This window comes from Saccopteryx bilineata, chromosome 4 (assembly GCF_036850765.1).
Source record: "Saccopteryx bilineata isolate mSacBil1 chromosome 4, mSacBil1_pri_phased_curated, whole genome shotgun sequence".
Taxonomy (NCBI): Eukaryota; Metazoa; Chordata; class Mammalia; order Chiroptera; family Emballonuridae; genus Saccopteryx; species Saccopteryx bilineata.
Window position 1 is genome coordinate 182,443,962 of NC_089493.1, and position 25,389 is coordinate 182,469,350.

Here is a 25,389-nt window from a genome sequence, read left to right on the forward strand (position 1 = left end):
CACATAAAAGAATCAATCAATGAATACATAAATAAGTAGAACAACAAATTTATGTGGTTTTTTTCCTCTCTAAAATCAGTTTTTTTTAAAAAATAAAAAATTTATCTTTTATCTTCACTTTTTTAAAAATTTTTTATTTTTTATTTTTACAAATCTTTTTTTTATTTTTATTTTATTCATTTTAGAGAGGAGAGAGAGACAGAGAGAGAGAGAGAGAGAGAGAGAGAGAGACAGGGGGGAGGAGCTGGAAGCATCAACTCCCATATGTGCCCTGACCAGGCAAGCCCAGGGTTTCGAAACGGCGACCTCAGCATTTCCAGGTAGACGCTTTATCAACTGCACCACCACAGGCCAGGCTATCTTCACTTCTATATTCTTTTCACTTAGCTAGTTATTTCTGCCTTTTATGTCTCAAATATCATTTATTTTTACCTCCCATTATATGGTTACTATAAAAAGCTTTAATATAATTTTCTTTTCTTTCATCCTTCCTTATTTTCCTTTGGGCCTTTTTTTTTTTAAGCCTCCTCCTAACTTTCTAATCCTTTTAATCATTTTTTAAAAGTTCTTTTTCACTGTCATTTGTGATCTGTTGAGATTACAGAACACTAAGAGAGATCTGCACTCGAGAACAATAATCAGCCTCTAGGCCAGTGGTTCTCAACCTTTCTAATGCCGTGACCCCGCAATACAGTTCCTCATGTTGCGGTGACCCCAAACCAAAAAATAATTTTGGTGGCTACTTCATAACTGTAATTTTGCTACAGTTATGATTCGGAATGTAAATACCTGATATGCATTATGTATTTTCCGATGGCTTTAGGCGACCCCGCTGGGGTCGCGACCCACAGGTTGAGAACCGCTGCTCTTGGTCATAATGACAACAGTCTCCTCCCACTAGCTCTCTCATTATTCACTCCTCTAGGACCCTAGGAATACTGTACCTCTCCCTCAGAGCTGTAATCTCCCCCATTACTGCCTATTAAATCTGATCAAAACATCTGAGTCACTGGATCAATGGCCATACCATAGAAATTAATCTTCACTAGACCCTCTCCCCTTTGCTCAACTCCAGTCTCTCAAGACAGCCCCTCAGTCTCCTCTGTTTGACAACGACTTAGTATCAATAAGCTGCGGTCCTCTTCGGGCTAGTGGACGTATCCCAAGCTCTGGCTTGCCAGAGACAGGGCACTGGCTTTGGTGAGGGCTCAAGTACTAGTCCTGCCAAGCAGCCACTACTGAGCTGTCCCTTCTGAAAGGACCTGGGCAGTGCATCCCAAACTACGCAGAAGAACTGAAATGAGGATCAACATTAATTTAACCAAGATCTCTGTATCTAAGTTGCATACAAGTTCACAGCATCTCATGCAGGCCATAAAACTCTTGTTACTTAGTTTCAACAGAGTGGGTCATTCACAACATAAAAAAACAAGTCAGTAAGTAAAGCTGAATAAGAAGGATCCAGAGAAGGAATCATACAACATTTCATGAATCATTTAAATCAAAAATTAGTCTGAAATTCTAATTTTTAACAAAATTTTATAATTATTTTAAGACACTCAAAGGAGACAGTCAAAAGTAGTATTACAACTTTTTGATTTAGAAGACTTAAATGGTAAAATGTATCAAGTTGGTCAGAAGCAAGAGTTCCTGCCTTCCACTTGTAACTCAATAAAATCTTTCCCTTCTTAAACATTTATCACTTCGTTAGCAATTTGTGCAATGCTGACAGTCAACCCTGATCACTAATAAACTAAATACTTTGAAAATCTACTTCTTCCCTAGTCCCTATGGCAGCCCATTCTTTGTAACTGTTTGGGGGAATAAAGACTGTATGACTGCATAAGGTGTACGAAAAGGGCGTAAGGCCAGCTTGCAATCGGAAAAATCCCTGTTAGAAAGAGCAGCATAAAAGTTATAAAGAATAACAATACTAGAAACTTATCAATTCACCAACTTATAACAAACAGTCTCTTAAGCAACCTGAGTTACTCAACAAGGAACAATTTGTACATTCTGGACACTTAAGAGCTTTCATACAATGTTAAATTCAAAGAAACCTAATGTACCATTACACAGAATAAAGCAGTGAGCACTCCAAGTTATCTTTTGCAATATGTGCAAACAAAAGGCACTGCTCAATGTAAGAGATCCCAGATGCTGAGGTGTTCAAACACCTGGATTTGAGGACCTAGACTACACTGTACGCACTGTGCAAGCAACAAAACAGTTCATTACCCAGGTTTTACTTATTTAAGTTGTCTCTACCAACTTGCCACCTTGCTTCTCTCTTCAGCATCCTTCCAACCCCCTGCTAACTATGTAGTGCCAAGATCCGATTATGTTCAAAAGAAGAAAACATCAAACACTGAAATGGGTCAATTTATTGCTTTCAAAATTAAGTTGGATATAGAGTGACAAAAATCATTTTTTTAATTTTTTTTTATTTTTCATTTTTTTACAGAGACAGAGAGCGAGTCAGAGAGAGGGACAGATAGGGACAGACAGACAGGAACGGAGAGAGATGAGAAGCATCAATCATCAGGGGTTTTTTTGGTGCGACACATTAGTTGTTCATTGATTGCTTTCTCATATGTGCCTTGACCGCGGGCCTTCAGCAGACCGAGTAACCCCTTGCTCAAGCCAGTGACCTTGGGTCCAAGCTGGAGAGCCTTGCTCAAACCAGATGAGCCCATGCTCAAGCTGGCGACCTCGAGGTCTCGAACCTGGGTCCTTCTGCATCCCAGTCTGACGCTCTATCCACTGTGCCACTACCTGGTCAGGCCGACAAAAATCATTTTTAACAGCTCTATAACCTAATAGTAATTGTTCTCAACCAAGGAAAATTTTGTTTCCCAGGAGGCATTTGGCAATCAGAGACACTTTGGGGCATCACAACTGCTGGGGAAGGGGTGTGCTGCAATCTAGTGACGAAGGCAGGGTATGTTAATATCTCATATTGCACAGAACTGCCCCCACAGCAAAGAATGACCTGACTCAAATGCTCATAGTCCCCAGAAAGAGAAGCTTCATCTATACGCCAGAATTTCACAAGCTTTCATAAAATGGAGAGCTAATTACCTGTATTTTACACATATATAACTGTTGAGAAAGTTTTACACTTGAAATCATACTTACATACCCATGCCCTGTATGAAAAAGAAGTGTGCTTGGATTTTTTGAAACCCCAGAGGCTCTTAATTCAAGCCATTCTCATACAAAATTCACATGTTGGTTCAGAATCTAACAATACAGCAAGAAATTTAAGAATACTGGATGGAGTTTAAAAATTTCAGAGGAAAACAGAGAACTATGGATCTGAACCATGACCACACCCTCTTAGGAATGGCCACGTCAACTGAAGTTTCCTGTCTTTCCCCAAGTTCTGGATAGTCTCAATTGTACAGTAGGAATGGTATTGAAAAATACATTCATATATCACTCAAAATTAAAAGCATAGTTTAGTGATTTTAAGAACTTTATCAGGTCCTGCCTGGCTTGTGGAGGCGCAGTGAATAATAGCGCATGAACCTGGAATGCTAAGGTCGCCGGTTTGAGGCCCTGGGCTTGCCTGGTCAAGGCACATATGACAAGCAACCAATGAACAATTAAAGTAAAGCAACTAAGAGCTGATAAATCAATAAATAAAACCTTTAAAAAAAAAGAATTTTATCAGGCCCAGGCTGGGTGGCTCAGTGAATACAGCATTGTTCCGGCCTGTGCATCAAGGTCGCGCTTGATCCCCTGATCAAGGCACATAAAAGAAGCAACCAATGAGTACACAACTAAATGGAACAGCTACATGGAACAAGAAGTCGATGTCTGCCTGCCTGTCTGTCTGCCTGTTTCTCTCCTCTTCCTCCCCCCCCTCCAAATCTTTTTAAAATGGAAAATTTTAAAAAGAATTTCATCAAATTCTAATGAGTCCAAGTAGAATATTAACATTAATGTTTATACTACACCCTCTGAGCCAATGAATTATCTAAAGTTTAATTCTTCTAAACTGCAAGCTATATTCATTCTACAGACATACTCTAAACAGGTTTTTGTTTCATTTTGTTGTTTTTTTTTTAATTCACTTAAGGATAATCAGCTTCATTATGTGAGTACATGTACTTAAGGAAAACAGAGATCCAACTTTTCAAGAGTTTATGGATTTTTAAAATTTTTTCCCACTGGTTTGAGAGAGGAAGGGCGGGAAAGAGGAGGTAAAAGGGGAGGAGAGAGCGGCAACAACTTGTTCCAGTCACTCACTGGTTGCTTCTTGTATGTGCTCTGACCAGGGACAGAACCCGCAACCTCGGTGCACAAAGACAACTCTTTAACCACTGAGTACCCGGTCAGGGCCTAAGGAGAGTTTTTAAATAAACAGATTCCACTGAATTATAGAATTCTGTTTAACCTTCGTTTACCTTATTTGCTTATCATTAACCCTTTCTTCCCCTTTATTCTCTCTCTTTTCATTTCTCCTTCCCTGTCTCTTATTTTTCTTCTTCCTACATTCCTCTCCACTCCTCATACATGCTTTTATTAAAAACACTAAAAAGGTAAAGGAATTAAGCAAAGAAAAATAACCTCACAGACACAAAGTATGGTGATTCTAAGAGGGAAAAGGGAGGTGGCAGGTAGAAGGTAAAGGAGGGATAAATGCTGATGAGTGAACACAAAATACAATACACAGATGATATATTTTAGAACTGTACATCTGAAACCTATATATGATACTTTTACTATCAGTGTCACCCCAAAAACACACCAAATAAAATTTTTTTCTTTCAATTAATCATCCTATCTCCCTAAGAGAACTGACCTAAGAATCATAAAACCTGGATTCAAGTTCAAGTCTGGGATTGTCCCTTTCTAGCTGTTTGCCCACTACAGTTTTTTCATCTGTAAATCTCAAAGGATTATAATAAGGATCAAAATGAAATAAAGGACAGAATATTTTTGCGCTCTATAAATTTTATTATAATCTTTTGATAGTTTAAAATAAGTTTAAATTTTCTGATTAAAACTTGAAACATCAGAAAAACATTCCTACATAAACTAAAACTAAAGAGTTGAAACTGCCACAAGAATGATCAGAAGGAAGGCTTTTCTTTACCCTTTGACCTGTCTAAAAAAGCCCGGATGGTAACACCGTAGATAAAAACAAGCGCTGCATAGTTTCAGGTATCACTATACCACAAACAATATGGAAACTGAGAAACCGTAAGGGAAAGGGCAGATTCATTGTTTGTTTTTTGAAGTTTCTCTGATTAATCATCAAAATCTTAACTTTATAAAGCCATCTTTATCTAGCTATAGCATGGAATATTCTGCCATTTAAAAAATCATTTTTTACCCTGGCTGGGTAGCTCAACTGGTTAGAGCGTCGTCTCAATATGCCAAGGTTGTAGGTTTGATCCCCAGTCAAGATGCATACAAGAATCAACCAATGACCCTGGCCGGTTGGCTCAGCGGTAGAGCGTCGGCCTGGCGTGTGGGGAACCCGGGTTCGATTCCCGGCCAGGGCACATAGGAGAAGCGCCCATTTGCTTCTCCACCCCCACCCCCTCCTTCCTCTCTGTCTCTCTCTTCCCCTCCCGCAGCCAAGGCTCCATTGGAGCAAAGATGGCCCGGGCGCTGGGGATGGCTCCTTGGCCTCTGCCCCAGGCACTAGAGTGGCTCTGGTCGGGCAGAGCGACGCCCCGGAGGGGCAGAGCATCGCCCCCTGGTGGGTAGAGCGTCGCCCCTGGTGGGCGTGCCAGGTGGATCCCGGTAGGGCACATGTGGGAGTCTGTCTGACTGTCTTTCCCCGTTTCCAGCTTCAGAAAAATACAAAAAAAAAAAAAAAGAATCAACCAATGAATGTGTAAATAAGAACAACAAATCAATGTTTCTCTCGGTTTCTCTACCCTGCCTCTAAAAATCGATTTAAAAAATTATTCATTAAGAACTAATGACATAGGAAAATGCTCATAAAACATTGCTGCATAATAGTGACATAAAAATGTCAGTTGAAATTTGCTGAGCACTTATTGTCTGTCGGAATTTGGGCTAAGTCAAGACTTCTATGTGCTTTATGTTATTAAAACTTTACAACAGCCCTAAGATACTGTCACCATTTTACAAGTGAAGAAAACAGAAGTATCTTTCTCTAGGGTGAGCCTAAGGTTATGGATTAGTAAATAAGGACTGTGAAATTTTAATCTAGCCAATTACTTGTCCATTTATCCAAAAGATGTGGCAGTCTCAGGTGCTAAGGCACTCATTTACACCCTAAAAGTTTGACTTAGTGCACTATACTCTACAGCAGGGGTCCCCAAACTACGGCCCTCGGGCCACATGCGGTCCCCTGAGGCCATTTATCCGGCCCCCATTGCACTTCCGGAAGGGGCACCTCTTTCATTGATGGTCAGTGAGAGGAGCATAGTTCCCATTGAAATACCGATCAGTTTGTTCATTTAAATTTACTTGTTCTTTATTTTAAATATTGTATTTGCTCCCATTTTGTTTTTTTACATTAAAATAAGATTTGTGTAGTGTGCATAGGGATTTGTTCATAGTTTTTTTTATAGTCCGGCCCTCCAACGGTCTGAGGGACAGTGAACTGGCCCCCTGTTTAAAAAGTTTGGGGACCCCTGCTCTACAGACACAATTTATGTTTAAAAAATGAATAATAAGATAGGGTGTTGTCTCTACTTTGAGCTTGAGCTGACTGTTAGGTGTCTGAGTAAGGCCACAGTAAGAGACTGGTGTTTGGGGCTGGTACTGGAATGGGAAGGCCAGCATGTCTTCTGGGCCAGTCACTGCCCTTGGGACCTATGGAGAATGATGCTACAGGCCCAAGTTGTTCCCACGAAGGAGCCCAAGATACAGGGACATCTGTGTGACACCAAATTAGAAAAGTCGCTGTCTCCACTTCAGAGTAAAACACAGCTTGATTTGAAACATCGTCAAAATTACAAGGAATGCAGCACTACTCTAAAAGCTCCAGTAAGTGCAACTCTGACGTGTGAGGACAAACCCTGGGCAAGACAAGAGTAAGTCACCAGCCTCCGGGCGTCATTCTGAGCAGAGGAAATCAACCAGACAGGAACAGAGGAGAGGAGTGTGAGAACACCGAGTTCCCGGGAAACACTCTGGGGCCTTTGAGAAGTAACTATTATAGATGAAATATTAAGGAGGATGAAGCGGGACCCTTCCTGCTTCAACAAGGGCCAAGAGTCAGTGACTAGCAATTATCTTCACTTTCTCAATTCCAAGGTAGTGGCGAAAACTGAAAGGTATTTAAAAAACTAGAAGGAAATACCAGAATTTTAACAGATCTATATCTCGGTGATATGATTGCAAGTGATTATTACTATCTTTATGTTTTCTATATTTCCCCAAAATTGTCTACAGTGAACAGTATTATTTTATTGTAATCAGGGAGAAAAAAGAATTTTTTAAGTCAACCATTTGATTCTACTCATACGAAAATGCAATTTCTAAGATTAGACTTCAAGCCTACACCAAAATCTGTGTTTCAAACCTCTAGACAATTATATCTTGTTACAAATGCAAAGTAACTGTCATTCTACATAGACTTGGGAGTATATTTTATAGTTATACATTTCAATCAAAACAGAAGAAATTAAACCCCTAAGATTTATTCTACCCCAATACATTTACTGTTTGGATTTCGGTTCGTTTGTATTTTAACATTCGTTGCCAAAGTAAGACGCTCGTATTCATTGGCAGACCAGACTCTTAAAACTTAGGACTAGCGGACCTACACAAACTGCCACTCTTGCTAAAGAGGCAGAAGTTCTGAGCTATGTAATTAACCTCATCCAATAATTCCTATCATTCATCCGTTATACACGTGGTTGCATCTTATGCTGATTTTCAGGCATCGTAAGCTGACTTTCCAAACCAGTGAAAGTAATAAAGTCTGCAACTGTTCAAGTGTCCCTACAGCCTGTCTTTGGAGATTCTTTCCTCAGGTTATACAGACAAGCTCATGGACATCACTAAAAACAGAAGCTTAAGACCTGTTTCATATCGATTGTTTTTAAAGCAGAAATAAAATTTGATGCAGAACCTCAGCTATTAATCCTATATGCTAATATTATTTATTTAGAAAACAAGTATCAAAATACTCTTTTGGGTACCTACCAAAGCCACAGTTTCTTAACAGTGTTCATGAAAAGTATTATATTGGTAAAGAAAAACTTGAAATTCAGTCATACATTTCAAAAATGGGGTCACACTCTTACCTGGAAATTTGATGTCCAGCATAGAGGAGCAGGGCAGTCAAAACATACAGGTAAAGCTGAAGCAGGTACTGCCTGGGCAAGGTGAGTAGCACAACACTTAAAATATAGCCTGGAGTAAAAATGAAGAGAGATGTAAAAAAAAAAAAAAATGCTGTTCTAAGTTAGTTTCTCAATTAATTACACCAATAAAAAGAGCTTGAAGTAATTTACTTTCCATTATGTTTTAACAACTTAAGGTTTGGTTTTTTTTAACTTCACTACCAAAGTAAGTTCAACACAGTAAAATCACTTCGGATATCTTTTTGTTAAAAGATATGAAACATTTTTCACTTTGTCAATGTTTCTCCTTTATAATCAAATACATCACACAAACGTAGAGCAGACTCCTCTCATCATCGACCCTTCCTGACGTCAACTCATCTGTTCTACACCGATGCTCTCATTCTCTTGTCCCAGGGGAGAACTGGGCATATTCACATCCCTCTGAGGCTGCCTTTCCATTCGATTCAAGATCTTACAGATTTTCCCAACTCGTGAGCCCTCTGTCTTCTCTACCTGCAATCACCCCTGACCGCTGTCCTTACCCCTCTTTTCACAGCACATGTATGCAGGGCTCTTTCCCAACTCCTGAGCCCTCTGTCTTCTCTACCTGCAATCACCCCTGACCGCTGTCCTTACCCCTCTTTTCACAGCACATGTATGCAGGGCTCTTTCCCAACTCCTGAGCCCTCTGTCTTCTCTACCTGCAATCACCCCTGACCACAGTCCTTACCCCTCTTTTCACAGCACATGTATGCAGGGCTCTTTCCCAACTCCTACCCTCTGTCTTCTCTACCTGTAATCACCCCTGACCGCTGTCCTTACCCCTCTTTTCACAGCACATGTATGCAGGGCTCTTTCCCAACTCCTGAGCCCTCTGTCTTCTCTACCTGCAATCACCCCTGACCACAGTCCTTACCCCTCTTTTCACAGCACATGTATGCAGGGCTCTTTCCCAACTCCTGAGCTCTCTGTCTTCTCTACCTGCAATCACCCCTGACCACAGTCCTTACCCCTCTTTTCACAGCACATGTATGCAGGGCTCTTTCCCAACTCCTACCCTCTGTCTTCTCTACCTGTAATCACCCCTGACCACAGTCCTTACCCCTCTTTTCACAGCACATGTATGCAGGGCTCTTTCCCAACTCCTAAGCCCTCTGTCTTCTCTACCTGCAATCATCCCCCAACAGCGGTCCTTATCCCTCTTTTCACAGCACATGCATGCAGGGCTCTTTCCCAACTCCTGAAGAAAACTTTTCTTCACACTCATTCCTCCTCTATTGCCTATTTTTCTCATTCTGACAAATGTTATAAATGATCTGTACTGGTGTCTCTATTTTTCTAACCATCTATTATCCTCTATTTATATTCTGCAATCTACAAATCCTCTTCCACTCCAAAGAAGACAGCTTGCTTTTCTTTGTCCCAGCATCTAAGGTTACTATTCTCAAAATTGTTATTTTTTGGCTTTGTGACGTGAATTTCCTTTTAACCTCTAAATTCTCCCCCCCACTTTCTTTTCACCCTCTCAAATGAACATAGAAAGTATAATCTCTGAACAACTGCTTTTCTCTGTATAAAATATATAGCTCTAGCCTGACTAGGCAGTGGCGCAATGGATATAGAGCATCAGCCTGGGATGCTGAGGACCCAGGTTCAAAACCCCAACATTGCCAGCTTGAGCGTGGGTCACCAGCTTGAGTGTGGTATCATTGATATAACCCCATGGTTGCTGGCTGGAGCCCAAAGATCACTGGGTTGAAGCCCCAAGGTCACTGGCTTAAGCAAGGGGTCACTGGCTCAGCTGAAGCCCCCTAGTCAAGGCACATATGAGAAAGCAATCAATGAACAACTAAGGTGCAACACAACTATAAGTTGATGCTTCCTGTCTGTCTGTCCCTCTATCTCTCTCTCAAAAAAAAAAACCATGCAGCTCTAAGAATCTATTTTGTTGCTTCAAATATATCATTCCAGATGTATGTTATCTACAAATGGTTATTGAGAAAATAGTACAGATAAGAAAAAGCTTACTATTTCTTAATCTAAGTAAACATCTCATAGCACATGATGGCTGAGTTATATTCCAGTTAAATGTTCTCATACACAACAAGTACAAACTGAGCTCCCTCCTCTCTCAACAAGTGAGCTCACCCTCTCTCTCCTAAATCCCATTCACTCTGACTCAAACCTGAGTCACCGTTTCTATTACCAAATCCTGCTGAGTCTTCCTCCATGTCTGTCACGTTACCCTTCCTTTCCAGTCCCTATGCCCAACCTAGTCTACCCTGTAATATAGCACCCTGTAATATTCCTCTTTCAGTCTCCTTTCATCTTCATGCATCCTGTATTTCATTACCAGGGCAGGAGTCTCAAAACCATCCCTTTCATCTAGACAACACTCTTGTTCTAAACCTTTTAGAGATTCTAAACTTCTCAGTCTGACATTCTAGGTCTTGTAAAAACACGGTCTTAGTCTACTCTCTTGTAACTATTTTCAACTTGTAAACGAGTCTTTATTAGGACACAGATATCCCCTGTTGGCACCGAATGCCCCTCCCAGGCTGGCGCAACCATGCTTACAGCTAAGGAAACGGGCAACGTGCTGGAGACACAGAAGTAGAGTTCAGACTGCACACACACCCTCACTTCAACAACAATCCAGACCAAGCCAAAGATTAGTACAGTATTTCTACTGGCTTTTCATTTCTTACATAGATCACCTGAATTTATTTTGTTAATCCCTACCTCAAAGGACTTCAGAAGTGTTTTAAAGGATATTTATTATAGTTAGCAAGCCTTTTTCATGTCTGTGCTTGAAGAATTTTTCTCATCAGTCTATTGCATAAAACTCTTTAAATTCTGTCTTTTAATGAACTATCAATTTCCTTCCAGATATGATCTTTCTCTTCTCCTGCACATCTTATAAAATCAGCTGTCAAAATAGCTAGACTGAACATTTTCAAAGAATTCATTCTTTCAGTTATCCAGTCACTCACCCAGCCAACATTACTACATGAAAAGTATGATCCTTATGTATCCCTACACAAGGAAGAGCCAAAGAACAATAAAGAAATACAGTCTAGTGAAATTATAAATATGGACAATACTATGATACAATTACTGGTGCTGTAATAAGCAAACATTAGAAAGGCTATGGTTGATTAAGTGGTTAAGTTTAATCTAGACCTCAAAGGTGAACGGCTCTTTATACCAGGCTAAGGAAAGAAAAAACATTCTAGGAAAGGAGAATAGCAGGAACGAAACCATACACACACACAGGATATCTTCAGGAGACAGTACATTCTATAGGCTGGACTAGAATGCTGTAAACTGAAAGAACTGGGAGGGTAGTGGGGGAGGGTGCTGATGTACCTGGTGGCCACACAGTCTCAATACAGAGCCTTGGACATGACAATAAGGAGTTTAGACTGAACTAATAGTTCTCAAATTCTTTAGAGACCCGTTTAGGTGAGGTAAGAAAACAAAAAACAAAACCCTGTGGCTCACCTACATACCCATTTTCATACTCCACTGTAAAAACAATTGTGATAACATCATTGTACAAAGATCTTTGAGATTATGAGTACTTACGCAAAATGAGTACAGTACAAATAAGTCACATGAACTACAAAGACTAGATAATTCTGAAGTTCATATATAGAACTAACAACAGAAAAAACTCAGAGAAATCAAAAAATAATGAGGGGACTAACTCTACAAAACAGGAAAATATCTAAATCCTCAGTCTTTTTTTTTTTTTTTTTTTGTATTTTTCTGAAACTGGAAACAGGAGGGGCAGTCAGACAGACTCCCGCATGCATCCGACCGGGATCCACCCGGCATGCCCACCAGGGGGCAATGCTCTGCCCATCTGGGGCGCTGCTCTGTTGCAACCAGGGCCGTTCTAGCACCTGAGGCAGAGGCCACAGAGCCATCCTCAGCGCCCGGGCCAACTCTGCTCCAATGGAGCCTTGGCTGCGGGAGGGGAAGAGAGAGACAGAGTGGAAGGAGACGGGGAGGGGTGGAGAAGCAGATGGGCGCTTCTCCTGTGTGCCCTGGCCGGGAATCGAACCCGGGACTTCTGCATGCCAGGCCGACCTCTACCACTGAGCCAACCGGCCAGGGCTTAAATCCTCAGTCTTTAAATAAACCAAAAAGACAGGAAAAAAGTCTAGAAATGGAACAAAATGAGTGTGATAACACACTATATTAGTAAGTAGTGTTTAGTACACATAGTACATTTATATATAATTTAGAATATAATAATCAAGAAAAGTTGGGGCCCTGTCTGACTGCCTCCCCGTTTCCAATTTCAGAAAAATACAAAAAAAAAAAAATTGAACTATACTGTTTGGTAAATACATAGAGACTACCAATTATCTGGAAAAAGATTATACCTATAACACATTGTACATGCATATAAATTATAAATGAAGCAAGGATTTCAACATAAAAAATAAAACCACAAAAGTTCTACAATAAAACATGAAAGAATATAAAATCAAGAGTAGGAAGGCTTTTCAAAATCCTAAAGCTATAAAAGTAACAATAAATTCAACCACATGAAAAGACAACTTCTACATGTCAAAAAAAATTAGCAAAATCAAAAGAACTGAAGCTGGAAAATATAATTTCAAAGGGTAAATTAATGTATACAGACTCCCACAAATCGGTAAAAAAAAAAAAGGCTACCAATCCCCACAGAAAAGTGGGCAGGGAACATTAACTGACACTCTCTCAAGAGAAAATGTACATCTTTTTCTCAAATGTAAATAAATTAAATCTCACTCATAAGAGAAACACAAATTAAAACATTTAAAAAAATCTATTTTTCACCCACTGATGTAGCTAAACATAAAAGTTTGCCAATACTGTTCTGAAAAGGCTATAGGACTACAAGAACTCTCAACCACTGGTTTTGGAGGTACAAAATAGTAAAACCCTATGGATAATGGCATCGGTCAATATTACAAATGTATATATTCTTTAATCCAGTAATTTCACTTCTAACAAATCATAGAGGCAAATATAGCCTGATAAAATTATGGTTATACCAAGTTATTTAGTACAATTCTCAATGAAATATAAAAAGAAGACAGGAGCTATCTAAAATGTCCACTAATATGGCCTGGCCAAAAAGCTCGGTTAGTTAGTGTCATCCAGGTGTGCAGAGGTTGCTGGGTTAATCTCCGGTCAGGGCACATACAGAAAGAGAGCGATGTTTCCGTCTCTTTCTCTCTCCCTTACTCTCTCTCTAAAATCAATTAAATAAAGTTTAAAAAATAAAAATAATTTTTTTTAAAAGTCCACCAATAGAGGTCCAGGCCAGTTGGCTCAGAGGTAGAGCGTCAGTCCAGTATGTGGAAGTTCCGGGTTTGATTCCCAGCCAGGGCACACAGGAGAAGCGCCCATCTGCTTCTCCACCCCTCCCCCTCTCCTTTCTTTCTCTCTCTCTCTCTCTCTCTCTCTCTTCCCCTCCCGCAGCCAAGGCTCCATTGGAGCAAAGTTGGCCCAGGTGTTATGGGTGGCTCCATGGCCTCTGTCTCAGGTGCTAGAATGGCTTCAGTGGCGACGGAGCAATGCCCCACATGGGCAGAGCATAGCCTCCTGGTGGGCATGCCAGGTGGATCCCGGTAGGGCTCATGCAGGAGTTTGACTGCCTCCCTGCTTCTAACTTCAGAAAAATAAAAAAAAATTTTAAAAGTCCACCAATAGAGTAATTAATTAGTTCAATAAATTATGGAACAGCCATACAAGGAAACTATGCTGCTATGAAACACAGGGTGTGGGGGGACAGGGAAGTCTGCACATTATATCAGAATATTACTGTCTGGCAGAACAGAACACAAAGCTTTATTTCATGAATATCTAACAGGAGTAGTTATAGCTCTAAGATATATCATTAAGTTAAAACAAACAAAAGGTTCAAAAGAGTATTATGCTATCTGTACAAAAAGAGAAAATGCAAACATTTAACCATACATATTTACATTTGTGTATCAATATATCTTTATATTTACTTATATATACATAAAAATATCTCTAAGATTATACAGAAGTAAATAAAAACAGCTGCTTATTGGAGTTCAAAGTGAGGACTTAACGGATGAAAATCTGATAAAGGAGAAAAATAGTTTCCACTGTATATTTTTTATGCTTGTTGATTTCTTAACTATATTACCAATTTTAAAAATTAAGAAATTTTAAAATGGGCCCTGGCCAGTTAGCTCAGTCAGTTAGAGCATTGTCGCAAAACGCCACGGCTGCGAGTTCTATCCCCAGTCAGAGCACATATGGGAAGCTACCAATGAACGCACAACTAAGTGGACCAACAAATGAATGTTTCTCTCTCTCATTTTGTCTCCCCCCCCCCTTTAAATCAATCAAGAAAAAACTATTTTTATTTATTTATTTTAAAGAAAGAGAGGGAGAAGGTGGGAAGAGCAGGAAGCATCAACTAACCAGATAAGCCCAGGGTTTCAAACCGGCAACCTCAGCATTCTAGCTAGGTCAATGCTTTACCCACTGTGCCACCACAAGTCAGGCTGGAAGATTGTTTTTCAATGTGAGAGGAGGGGAGGCAGAGGCAGATTCCCATTAGTTCCCCAACAAGGATCCACCTGGTGATGCTCTGCCCATCTGGGGCATTGCTTCATTGCTCAGCAACAGAGCTGTTCCTGGTGCCTGAGGCAGAGGCCACGGAGCCATCCTCAGTGCCTGGAGCCAACTCACTCCAATCGAGCCATGGCTGTGGGAGGAGAAGAGAGAGGTAGAAAGAGAGAGGGAGAGAAAAGGAGAAGTGAGAGAGGGAGGAGTGGAGAAGAAAATGGTTGCCTCTCCTGTGTGCCCTGATCAGGAATCAAAGCCAGCACATCTACACACCAAGCCAACGCTCTACCACTGAGCCAGCGGGCCAGGGCCTAATAACATTATTTTTAAAATGTGTTCAAGGATAAAATTCTGTAAACAAGAATATTACGTAAAACACTACATAATAATTTTAACACAGAGGTTTCTCCAACCAAAAACCTATACAAGCTGAAATTACCTACTTACCTAATCTCTGAGTTTACTCTACCATAAAGCCAAGTTAAGTTCACAGTTATGTCAGCCAGCATAAATGGCAACTGTACTAGAACACATTCAATTTCTAAAATTAATGTTTCTGGTTATTAGGCAGCTGTTTTTATAATAATATTTCAATCTATTCAGAAATAATATATATGGATAAGCACATTTTTTAAACCACTGTATAAATTACTTTGCTGATTAAGTTAAACATCTAAGCCAAGTACTCAACTGTTCTTTTACAAAAGACTGGAATTATTTCCCATAAATTGGCTAACATACAAACAAAGCCTTCAAAGGGCTGAGAATTACAGTGTTTTGCAGCATAAAAGAAACTTCTTATTTCGTACTTTCCCAGGTAGAGCCACCAAAGGGAGATGGGTTTACAGTTCAGATGTTCTGCATCCAGGACACAGTGTCTTTTCCACTAGGCCTTCGTCCCACAGTGACTTATTTGGTCATCTTAGAGCTGAAACGGGTTCTCAGGGCTAAGCTCTGGAACCAGGAAGTCCTTATATAGGTAAAAATATATCTCAGAGAGAGAAAGAAGAACCCTTCACAATTTTACAAAAGATAGACTGTTAATAGGCAATTCTAATAAAAATATTAATAAAACTATTACAACATCATTCAAACCATGTCTTGACTTATGCAATAGCAATGTTAAATAAAACATATTTACATAATTTACATTTAACCATACTGAAATTTAAGATGTTTTCTTCTGCCTTCTAGCTTCATCCAGTAAAATAAACGCAACACTGTTTTCCTCTACCCCTAATGTGCAATGGTAAGACTTTAACAAGATTCACAACCTTCACCAGAACTCACTAGTGAAGATGAGGAAAAGCGACGGTGTAGCTACTTACCTACGTAATGCATATTAAGAGCCAAATACTTATACTGGAAAAGAGGGTTGTTATTGAGGCTACTTCTTTGGATCTGCTGGAAGAAGGAGCTGACATCCCATCTGTACAGGACATCCAAGAGCATGATGCTTGGCACCCTCAGGGCCACATTTAACATTGCCTCCAGTTTCTCCTTTGCAGCCATGTTTTTTCTTGGAGCGAACCTAAAATTCAGGGGACACAATTGATAAAAACGTCACCTCAAACAGATTTTAGATACCTTCTTATGAATCTAATGGATTTTTGCCTATTATTATACATTCAATGTTAAGGTCTCAAAACTTATTTTAAAAAGCCCTTAACTCCAAATCTAGGCACTCAGGAACAAAATACCCTAAAAGAACATTGTAGTTTTTGTCCAATTAACTGGAAAAAAACAATTCATTTCCATAAAATTATTTGAGATTTACATAGCTCTTATAAAAGAGGGCAAACATGAAATATTTATTATGCAAAGAAACTACACCATTCAATAAAAATTTGATAATTACACATTTCGTTTGCCATCATCTCATAGTTTACCCTTTTCTTTGTCACTTACAATCAGAATTGAAAGTAATGACATTACATGATATAAATAAAATCCAGAGAACTCGTGATATGTAAAATGTAAAGGAGCCATTATTTACAATATTGCTTCCTGGAATCAGGTCAAGGAAGTTAAGCTCCTAGTCTGAAATTCCCGTAATTTGCCTTCAAGGCAGGAAAATAATTCAGATTCTTCCTGTGATACACACACATGTTGGCACACGAGAGAGGTCAGGCGCTGTGAGTCTGCAGCCCTGTCTTTACTGAGCTGTTGATGAGTAGCAGAATGAAAAAAAAGAAAGAAATGAAAGACCTCTTGGACAAATCTATTTAAAAGTACAGTGGAATACTGCTTTATATGACTGAGCTGAAAATTATTCAAGGAATTTTAAGAAAGAGAATAGGGTAAACAAAAGTGGGTAAAGGGCAATTTTAATTTTTTTTTTTAATTTTTTTTTTTATATTTTATTTTAGAGAGGGGGGGAGAGAGAGAGAGAAAGAGAGAGAAAGAGAAGGGGGAGGAGCAGGAAGCATCAACTCCCATATGTGCCTTGACCAGGCAAGCCAGGATTTTGAACCGGCAACCTCAGTGTTTCCAGGTTGACGCTTTATCCACTGCGCCACCACAGGTCAGGCATAAAGGGCAATTTTAAGAGTAAAGATAATTCTAGATTATTGGCTCTGACAATATCCTTTTAAGAATTTTGCTGAGAAAACTAAACACATTTCTAGCTTTGGCAGTAATTTCAGACATTACAGGACAAATGAAAACACTTATTTCTGAAGTAAATTATAGTGACAAATTGCTATGCTATGGTTAAATATTTGTCAGTATTTCCATTTTACCCTCTAATTTTCGTTGCTTCCTCGCTCAGACAGTTAAAAAATGGGGTGGGCAGGGCAGCTTAACTTGGTACACTGTTATTTTAGGTTTTCAGGCACTGAAAAACTGATAAGATTTTACTGATTGTTAACTAATCATGTATCATTCCTACTGCCCACACACATATTATATAGATCCTATCAATACTGCGATATTAAGTTTTACAAATACTATAATTCTGATTACTTTAAATGAACAGGACCACTTTAATAACTTTCCTACATAAGAAAAAAATAATACTATGTGAAAATCAAAATCAAATAGCTGTGTCTTAAGGGGAGAAAAGCATTGAAATATAAAATGTCTCAACTACATTTCTTGCAAATTACACGTTCAGGAACCTAAATTTCTCAAAGCTCATATTTTAAGAAGAAGAAAAAAAAAAGCCTGGGAAGAAATACACCAAAATATTCACACTAAAATCCCTTCAACAGTAGGGCTGGGGTAACTTTTATTCCCTTCTTTCTACCTTTTCCTGTTTGCCAAATGTTTCAGAATACCCATGTGTTATTTGGGGAGGTGGAAAGATGCATTTAAAAAAAGAAATTCTTGATAAAAAGGTAATATGCTGCCTGACCTGTGGTCAGGCGCAGTGGATAAAGCGTCGACCTGGAAATGCTGAGGTCGCCGGTTCGAAACCCTGGGCTTGCCTGGTCAAGGCACATATGGGAGTTGATGCTTCCTGCTCCTCCCCCCTCCTCTCTCTCTGTCTCTCTCTCCCTCTCTGTCTCTCTTTCTCCCTCTCTCTCTCCTCTCTAAAAATGAATAATAAAAAAAAAATTTTTTAAAAAACAGTTTAAAAAAAAAAAAAGGTAATATGCCTGTGCATTTAAATGACTTAAGGATATATACATGAAATAACAGCTTATTCTGGTGGTTAACCAGTAACTCAATGTGTTCTTGGGAGTTTATGTATTTTTCCACATTCTAAAATCTAGTATAAACACTACTTCTTTCGTAACCAAGAACAACAAAGGGAATATTATTGAGTTAAATTTACTTCATCTGATTTGGAGCCTTCCTGTTTTTTAATGTTTTGTTATTTTTAAATGTACCCACTTTCATCATTCACTATAGTTCTCAATCGGGTCAAGAAAAACCTTGAAACAAGTAACCAAACCTGCATTAAAAATCAAGGTCTGTACTGCAAGGGAAAAAAAATCTCCCTAATTCTTAGAGGATCATCTCTACAAAAGAAGGCCATTAGCACAACAGTACATGTTCCCTCTGAATAACCTGTACTCCTGTCTCATAAACAGAACAGAATAAAAAGAAAATCTTGGATCCCTAGAGCTGTCAATATCCAAGTAGGCAGATTACTACTTACTACTTAGTAAACTCAAGACTCAAGCATCTGAATTAAGAAGGACCTTATGTAGAATGAAATATATCCACTTAACAAAACATCTAGGCCTTGCCCTGGCGGGTTGGCTCAGTGGTCAAGTGTTGACCCAGTATGTGGAAGTCTTGGGTTCGATTCCCAGTCAGGGCACACAGGAGAAGCACCCATCTGCTTCTCCACCCTTCCCCCTCTTCTTTCTCTCTATCTCTCTCTTCCCTTCCAGCAGCCAAGGCTCCATGGAAGCAAAGTTGGCCAGAGTGCTGAGGATGGCTCCATGGCCTCCGTCTCAGACACTAGAATGGCTCTGGTTGCAGCAGAGCAATGCCCCAAATGGGCCGAGCATCGCCCCCTGGCGGGCATGCCGGGTGGATCCCAGTTGGGGGCATGCGGGAGTCTGTCTGCCACCCCCCACTTCTCACTTCAGAAAAATACAAAAAAAGAAATTAAAAAAAATAAAAAAACATCTAAGCCAGGGGTCCCCAAACTTTTTACACAGGGGGCCCCGTTTCCAGCTTCAGAAAAAAAAAAAACAACTATGAACAAATCCCTATGCACCTGCTCATATCTTATTTTAATGTAAAAAACCAAAATGGGAACAAATACAATATTTAAAATAAAGAACAAGTAAATTTAAATCAACAAACTGGCCAGTTCACTGTCCCTCAGACCGTTGGAGGGCTGGAATTATAAAAAAACTATGGGCCCTGGCCAGTTGGCTCAGCGGTAGAGCGTCGGCCTGGCGTGCGGGGGACCCAGGGTTCAATTCCCCGCCAGGGCACATAGAAGCGCCCATTTGCTTCTCCACCCCCACCCCCTCCTTCCTCTCTGTCTCTCTCTTCCCCTCCCGCAGCCAAGGCTCCATTGGAGCAAAGATGGCCCGGGCTCTGGGATGGCTCCTTGGCCTCTGCCCCAGGCGCTAGAGTGGCTCTGGTTGTGGCAGAGCGACGCCCCGGAGGGGCAGAGCATCGCCCCCTGGTGGGCAGAGCATCGCCCTTGGTGGGCGTGCCGGGTGGACCCCGGTCAGGCGCATGTGGGAGTCTGTCTGACTGTCTCTCCCCGTTTCCAGCTTCAGAAAAAAACAAACAAAGAAACTATGAACAAATCCCTATGCACCTGCTCATATCTTATTTTAAAGTAAAAAACCAAAATGGGAACAAATACAATATTTAAAATAAAGAACAAGTAAATTTAAATCAACAAACTGACCAGAATTTCAACAGGAACTATGCTCCTCTCACTGACCACCAATGAAAGAGGTGCCCCTTCTGGAAGTGCAGCTGGGGCTGGATAAATGGCCTCAGGGGGCCGCACGTGCGGGCGTAGTTTGGGGACCCCTGATCTAAGCCCTGGCCAGTGGCTCAGTGGATAGAGCCTCGACCCCCAATGTCCCAGGCTGGCGTTTGGATGTCCCGAGTTCAATTCTGATCAGTGCACAAAGGCAAAGTGATCATCTGCTTCTCTCCCTCTCCCACAGCCAATGGCTTAATTGGTTCCAATATGGCCCCAGGGGCACCGAGTATGGCTCCCAGCATGTCAGCCTCAGGCACTAAAAATAGCTGGGTACTGGAGCATCAGCCCTATATAAGGTTGCTGGGTGGATCCCTGCCCAGGCGCATGCAGGACTCTGCCTCACTCTTTCCCCACCTCTCACCTAAAAAAATAATAATAATAAAATAAATTTAAAAATTTATTGCTTATTAAATGTTCCATTTATTTCTGTATGTAAATGATATTTCAGCAAGTAACTGGCATGCTGATTATGTATAGGGACATGGAGAAAATAAAGTTAATATGTAGAAAACCAAATCTAAAATGTCACCAACAGTAGATGTGGAAGGAGAAAAGAAAAAAAAATATTTTCCTTAAAACTTAATAATTTTGAATCTTTCTAAAGTAGAAACACCACATGATAGGGTGGTGACCAGCACAAACACTACACTCTAGCACTACAAACTAAACCAACACCTAAACAAAATGTTGAAATATTTGGCATGTTTGCAGATACCTGAAATCACTCACACCTGCCAAATCTCTACATTACAAGCATGCAGTAAAAATGGGGCCTTCTCTACTGGAGTAAAGAGAGTATTATACCTGTATGCTGTTCGGTTCAAGCCTAATTTATCATTTTCCTTAGATTTGTCGGATACTTCTAATGAGCATAGCATAAGTCAGAGTGAGCTCAAAATTTTAAAACCAAAACAATACCAAGTAGCCCTCAAAAATAGCTAAAGGCAAAGAAACCAAACATAAAACTACTTCCTGCCCAGTTCAGTTACAAACATTTTACTTGCAATGCAAAATTTTTAAAAATCTTCTGTGAACTATGAAAAGAACTGGAAAATACTCCAAAACAATGTCTCAGCAAGTAACATACACTAAATGTGACTCAAATTTAAAGACGCAGTAAAATAGTAAAATAGCTTTAAACAAACCAAAAAAAGCCTCTCTGTCCAATAATGACATAAAAGGTTCAACAAATGCTAACCAATACCAGGACAATGATTTCATTAAATTACTTTCCCAGGCCTGGAAGCAGTAATCATTACATACACGGTAATGTCTATACAAGTTGCATGGCTCACCATTCATATTTGTGGGTTAGGAAACACAAGGAGTCTCATTCTACACTTTCCTGAAAACAAATGCATTGTTTCTGAATATGAACAAAGCAAACAAACTATCATAAACAATGTGGAAAAAAAATTTTACACTCATTGCTCATCTCAGTTTAAGAATTATGGTAAATAACAGAAACAGAATATAATGTGATCTTACCCCCAAAAATGAACAGTATTCACATCTTCCAAACCCCCTTTTAAAAAACAAAGCAAAAATAAGAATGCTATATAACCCAATTTAAAATATCTCCGTACAATACTTAGATAATTTAAGGCTGAAAGTTTCTACTCCTTTTTCCATCAAAAGAAAAACAAACTCATTTATCATTAATCTTTGTCCCATTCCATGGAAAATAGCATTCCCCCATCAGCTAAAACCAATCTTAAAACTGGCAGATTTTTCTAGCTGTCCATATGTTAAAATTATAACTCTCAAAAAATGTGAAAGGATAAAGCTAGAGCCTAAAATCTTAAGTAAACTCAGCCAAAAACTGATATCGGGAGAACGCACTTCTTCGCACTTCTTACATAAGCACGGGCACATGTTTTAAATAGAGCTGGTCCTCCCACTCCCACTCATTGCTAGCTAACTTTGTATGTACCTGATTTCCACTACTAGCAGCCCTGTAGTTGCTCGTCATCTCAAAAAACAGCAAAGATACAAAGTCCACTCCGAACAGAAGGGCCATCTTTCAATTTAAGCAGCCAGACAGTGGAAATATAAAAACTGCTACCTCTGCCATTCAGCACTCAGCCTGGGTCACGACTGCAGCACCAACAGCTCATCCTCTGGGCATGATTCAAGATTCCGAACTGCACACTCCGTATTTTTAAAAATAAAAAGACCTCTCCTTTCCTCTCACTCTAGTTTCCTGTTTACCGTAGACTACGACGCAAAGCCATCCATTAACCTTTGATGCCTTCTCACTGCAAAGCCCCCTTCCTCTTTGCCTGCACCCTCCTCCCCCGCCCCGACGCCTGCGGCTCGCAGACGCGTTTGAACTATAGTAACCCCAACTCAGCTCGCTGCAAAGCAAGCAGCGGCAACGGCGGCAGCGGCAGCAGCAGCAGCAGCAGCAGCAGCCCGGCCGCTGCCGCCCCGGGGTAGGGGATTACGTTCACAAAAACTCTTGCCAGGAGAGAGGCCAGGCCCTGCCAGGGAGCTCCCCTCCAGTCTAGCCAAAGGGTGCTGGCTCCGCCGCTCCACACACCAGAAAGCTTCCTTAAGAAAGACGCGGGCGAAGTTCTTCATCCCCCAACAGAAAGGGTCTCATTCCTTTTGGGTCTTGGGGCCCTTGGGTGGGGAAAACAGAACTGCAGCAGGATGCAGAAGAAATGACAAGCAAGAGAGGAAGCGACAGGGATGAAAAGGAAGGGATGCGGAGAGCTCTTACAGTTAAAAAAAAAAAAAAAAAAAAGACTAACAGACGGAATGCAGAGCAAATGGGTCCCCATTCGAAGAATGGCTTGGCAGGCCTTTCCGCAACCCCCAGACAACATCGACCCGCGAGAAAGGGGGAGGACGAGTCTGGGCTGCGTAGACCAAAGAAGGGTAAGGCGAGAGGAAAGAGGGAGGGAAGCCTGGAATCCAAGTGGACAAAGACGCAAAAGAGGGAAAGTTGGAAGTAGGAACAAGAGAAAAGAAACTGCAGAGTAAAAAGGAAAGGGCAGCCCAGGCAGGGGCTTACAAAAGGCCTCGAAATGGGATGCTGGAGCGGCGCTGGGGGCGCGGGGGAAAGCGCAGAGTGAGGGCATCTCAGGAATGCCGGGGGAGGAGGGGATCTCTCCAGGAGGGTGGGAGCTGGGGCTGGGGGCTCCGTCTGGGGCTCGGAGTGGGCGCAGAGTCGGTGAGCGGCCGGAGGACCGCGGGAGGGCTGGCGCCCGGGAGGGAGGAGGCGCTCCCGGGGAAGCAGGGATGGGGACGCCGCCGAAGCTGGAGATGAACGGGGGAAGGGGCGCTGGGGGGGAAGAGGAAGGCGCGGGCGACGGAATGGGGGAAGGGAGGAGAGAGGAGGGAGGATGCGGGCAGCGGACCGAGGGCGCCGGGATGGGAAGGGGCGGGCGGCCCAATCACCTCGGGCTGCGGCCTCCGTGCCCGCAAGGCGGCGCCGCCGGCGGGCTGGCGGGCTCCGCAACTCCCCGGCTCTCTCGCCCGCCCTCCCGTTCTTCTCGGGCGGCGCCGACGGGGGCCGGGTCCGTGGGGCTCACAGCGGCGGCTCCTCCGCGCCGGGCCTTGGTTGCTGCGTCTCGGGAGGCGGCGGCAGCGGCGGCGGCAACGGCCCGGCCCGTGCGGTCACCATCGTCTGCGGCAGCGTGCGCTCGCGGGCCGAGCCTCTCAGCAGCCGGCGGCGGCCATGGCCTCTAGTGCTCGCTCCTCCCGCCCCCGGCACTCTGCGGCGGCCACGGCCCGGCTCTCGCGTTCTGCGCCTGCGCGCGGCGCCGCCAGCGCGGCGCACCCCTCCCCGCCCCCCACTCCCGCACCCGCGCGCGCTCGCTCACTCACAATCGCACGGGTCCCATAGTTCCCGCGCCGCCTCCGGTACCTGGGTGGGAGACACGCTTCCAGCCAGGCCCTAGCGGCTATGGAAACGCGTACCGCGACAGCATCTGTCCGTGCACTGTGACACGCGCCATTCTGACACACGTGCGCTCTCACACTCCCCAAACACCAGGAGCCTCACGTGCTCACACCCACACTCACCTGCCGGGACCACGTGGGTGAATTGGAGGGGCTGATCTTCACCCGGTGCAAACGCAGTAGCAATGATGCCAGAATGTGTTTTAACTACCTCAGTGACTGGACTTGACTGTCAACTCCATGGCGTCAGGGACCACGTCTGTGATGGCTCCGCAGCGCCTAGCGCAGAACAGGTGTTGAGTATACCTCTGGTGAATAAGTGAGTAAATGAATGAGTAAATGAACTGGAACTGTTCACTGAGTATCCTTAATTGAAAAATCCCAACCCTTTGATTTAAAGAATTTACTCAAAGAATGTTACCGTAGTATGAAATTAAACGATATTTTGTGTGTGTCTTGTCTTTTGGTCTAAGGTTCAAAAGGGTTAGAGTACACACACCCCTTACCCAAGGTCGCAGTTCTGCGGAGTCACTGACAATGACCAGCATTACTACCCTAATTTAAATGTCAACACACCTTTTAGGACAGGAACTGGGCCCCACTTCCCCACAATACAAAGCCTGAAGCACATTACCTGTGCACAGAACGAATCAAAGATGTCTCTAGTCTTTTCTTTTGGCAGGACTGTTAAAAGCCCAGTTTTTGTGTGTGTTTTCTTTCTGTCCTGCCTTACCAAGACCTTCCACAAACCCCCTCACCCCTGCCCATCACCCTCACAAAAAGAAACCTACACTGTTCCTGGAATGCAGGTTGCTACTAGAAACCAGTAGCCTTTGACGTTGTCAGTGCCTATTACAGAGAAGATACAGACCCGTAGGTAAAATGTTGCAACTATACAGGATCATCCAGAAATTGCGAAGCCTCAACTTCTGCCTGTTAACAAGGGAAATTAATGTTTTTCTGTCTAAATTTCTGTGTTGGCGGCCCTCTTTGGAAATTCACGTGTCTGGCCTCTGTGCTTTAAATGGTAAAACCCCAATTCTGAGCAACCTTTGCATCTTGATAAAATTGCAAAAAGAAGATCTACATTTTAAAAATGTGATTACTGAAGGTATCAGTGAATCAAATTCAGAGTAACCTCCCTTCCACTAGTTTGATTTTTATAGAAATCAAGGCCCT

General features: G+C 41.8%; 1 protein-coding gene across 4 annotated transcripts in view; it reads right to left on the bottom strand.

The window, feature by feature from the left end:
- RNF145 (ring finger protein 145) overlaps positions 1-24,273 on the bottom strand; it is a 62,148-nt gene extending 37,875 nt beyond the window's left edge. The window contains exons 1-3 of one of the 4 annotated variants that reach the window (XM_066273164.1): positions 24,136-24,273; positions 16,220-16,422; positions 8,244-8,352 (exon numbers count right to left, since the gene is read on the bottom strand). In XM_066273164.1, the coding sequence (XP_066129261.1) occupies positions 8,244-8,352; positions 16,220-16,422; positions 24,136-24,152 (329 nt within the window). In that variant the 5' untranslated portion in view covers positions 24,153-24,273. Of the gene's footprint in view, positions 1-8,243; positions 8,353-16,219; positions 16,423-22,234; positions 22,255-22,366; positions 22,568-23,706; positions 24,044-24,135 lie in introns of those variants that run through there. The other 3 variants (XM_066273166.1, XM_066273167.1, XM_066273168.1) reach the window with 3 other exon arrangements.
- Positions 24,274-25,389: the final 1,116 nt, after the last annotated feature.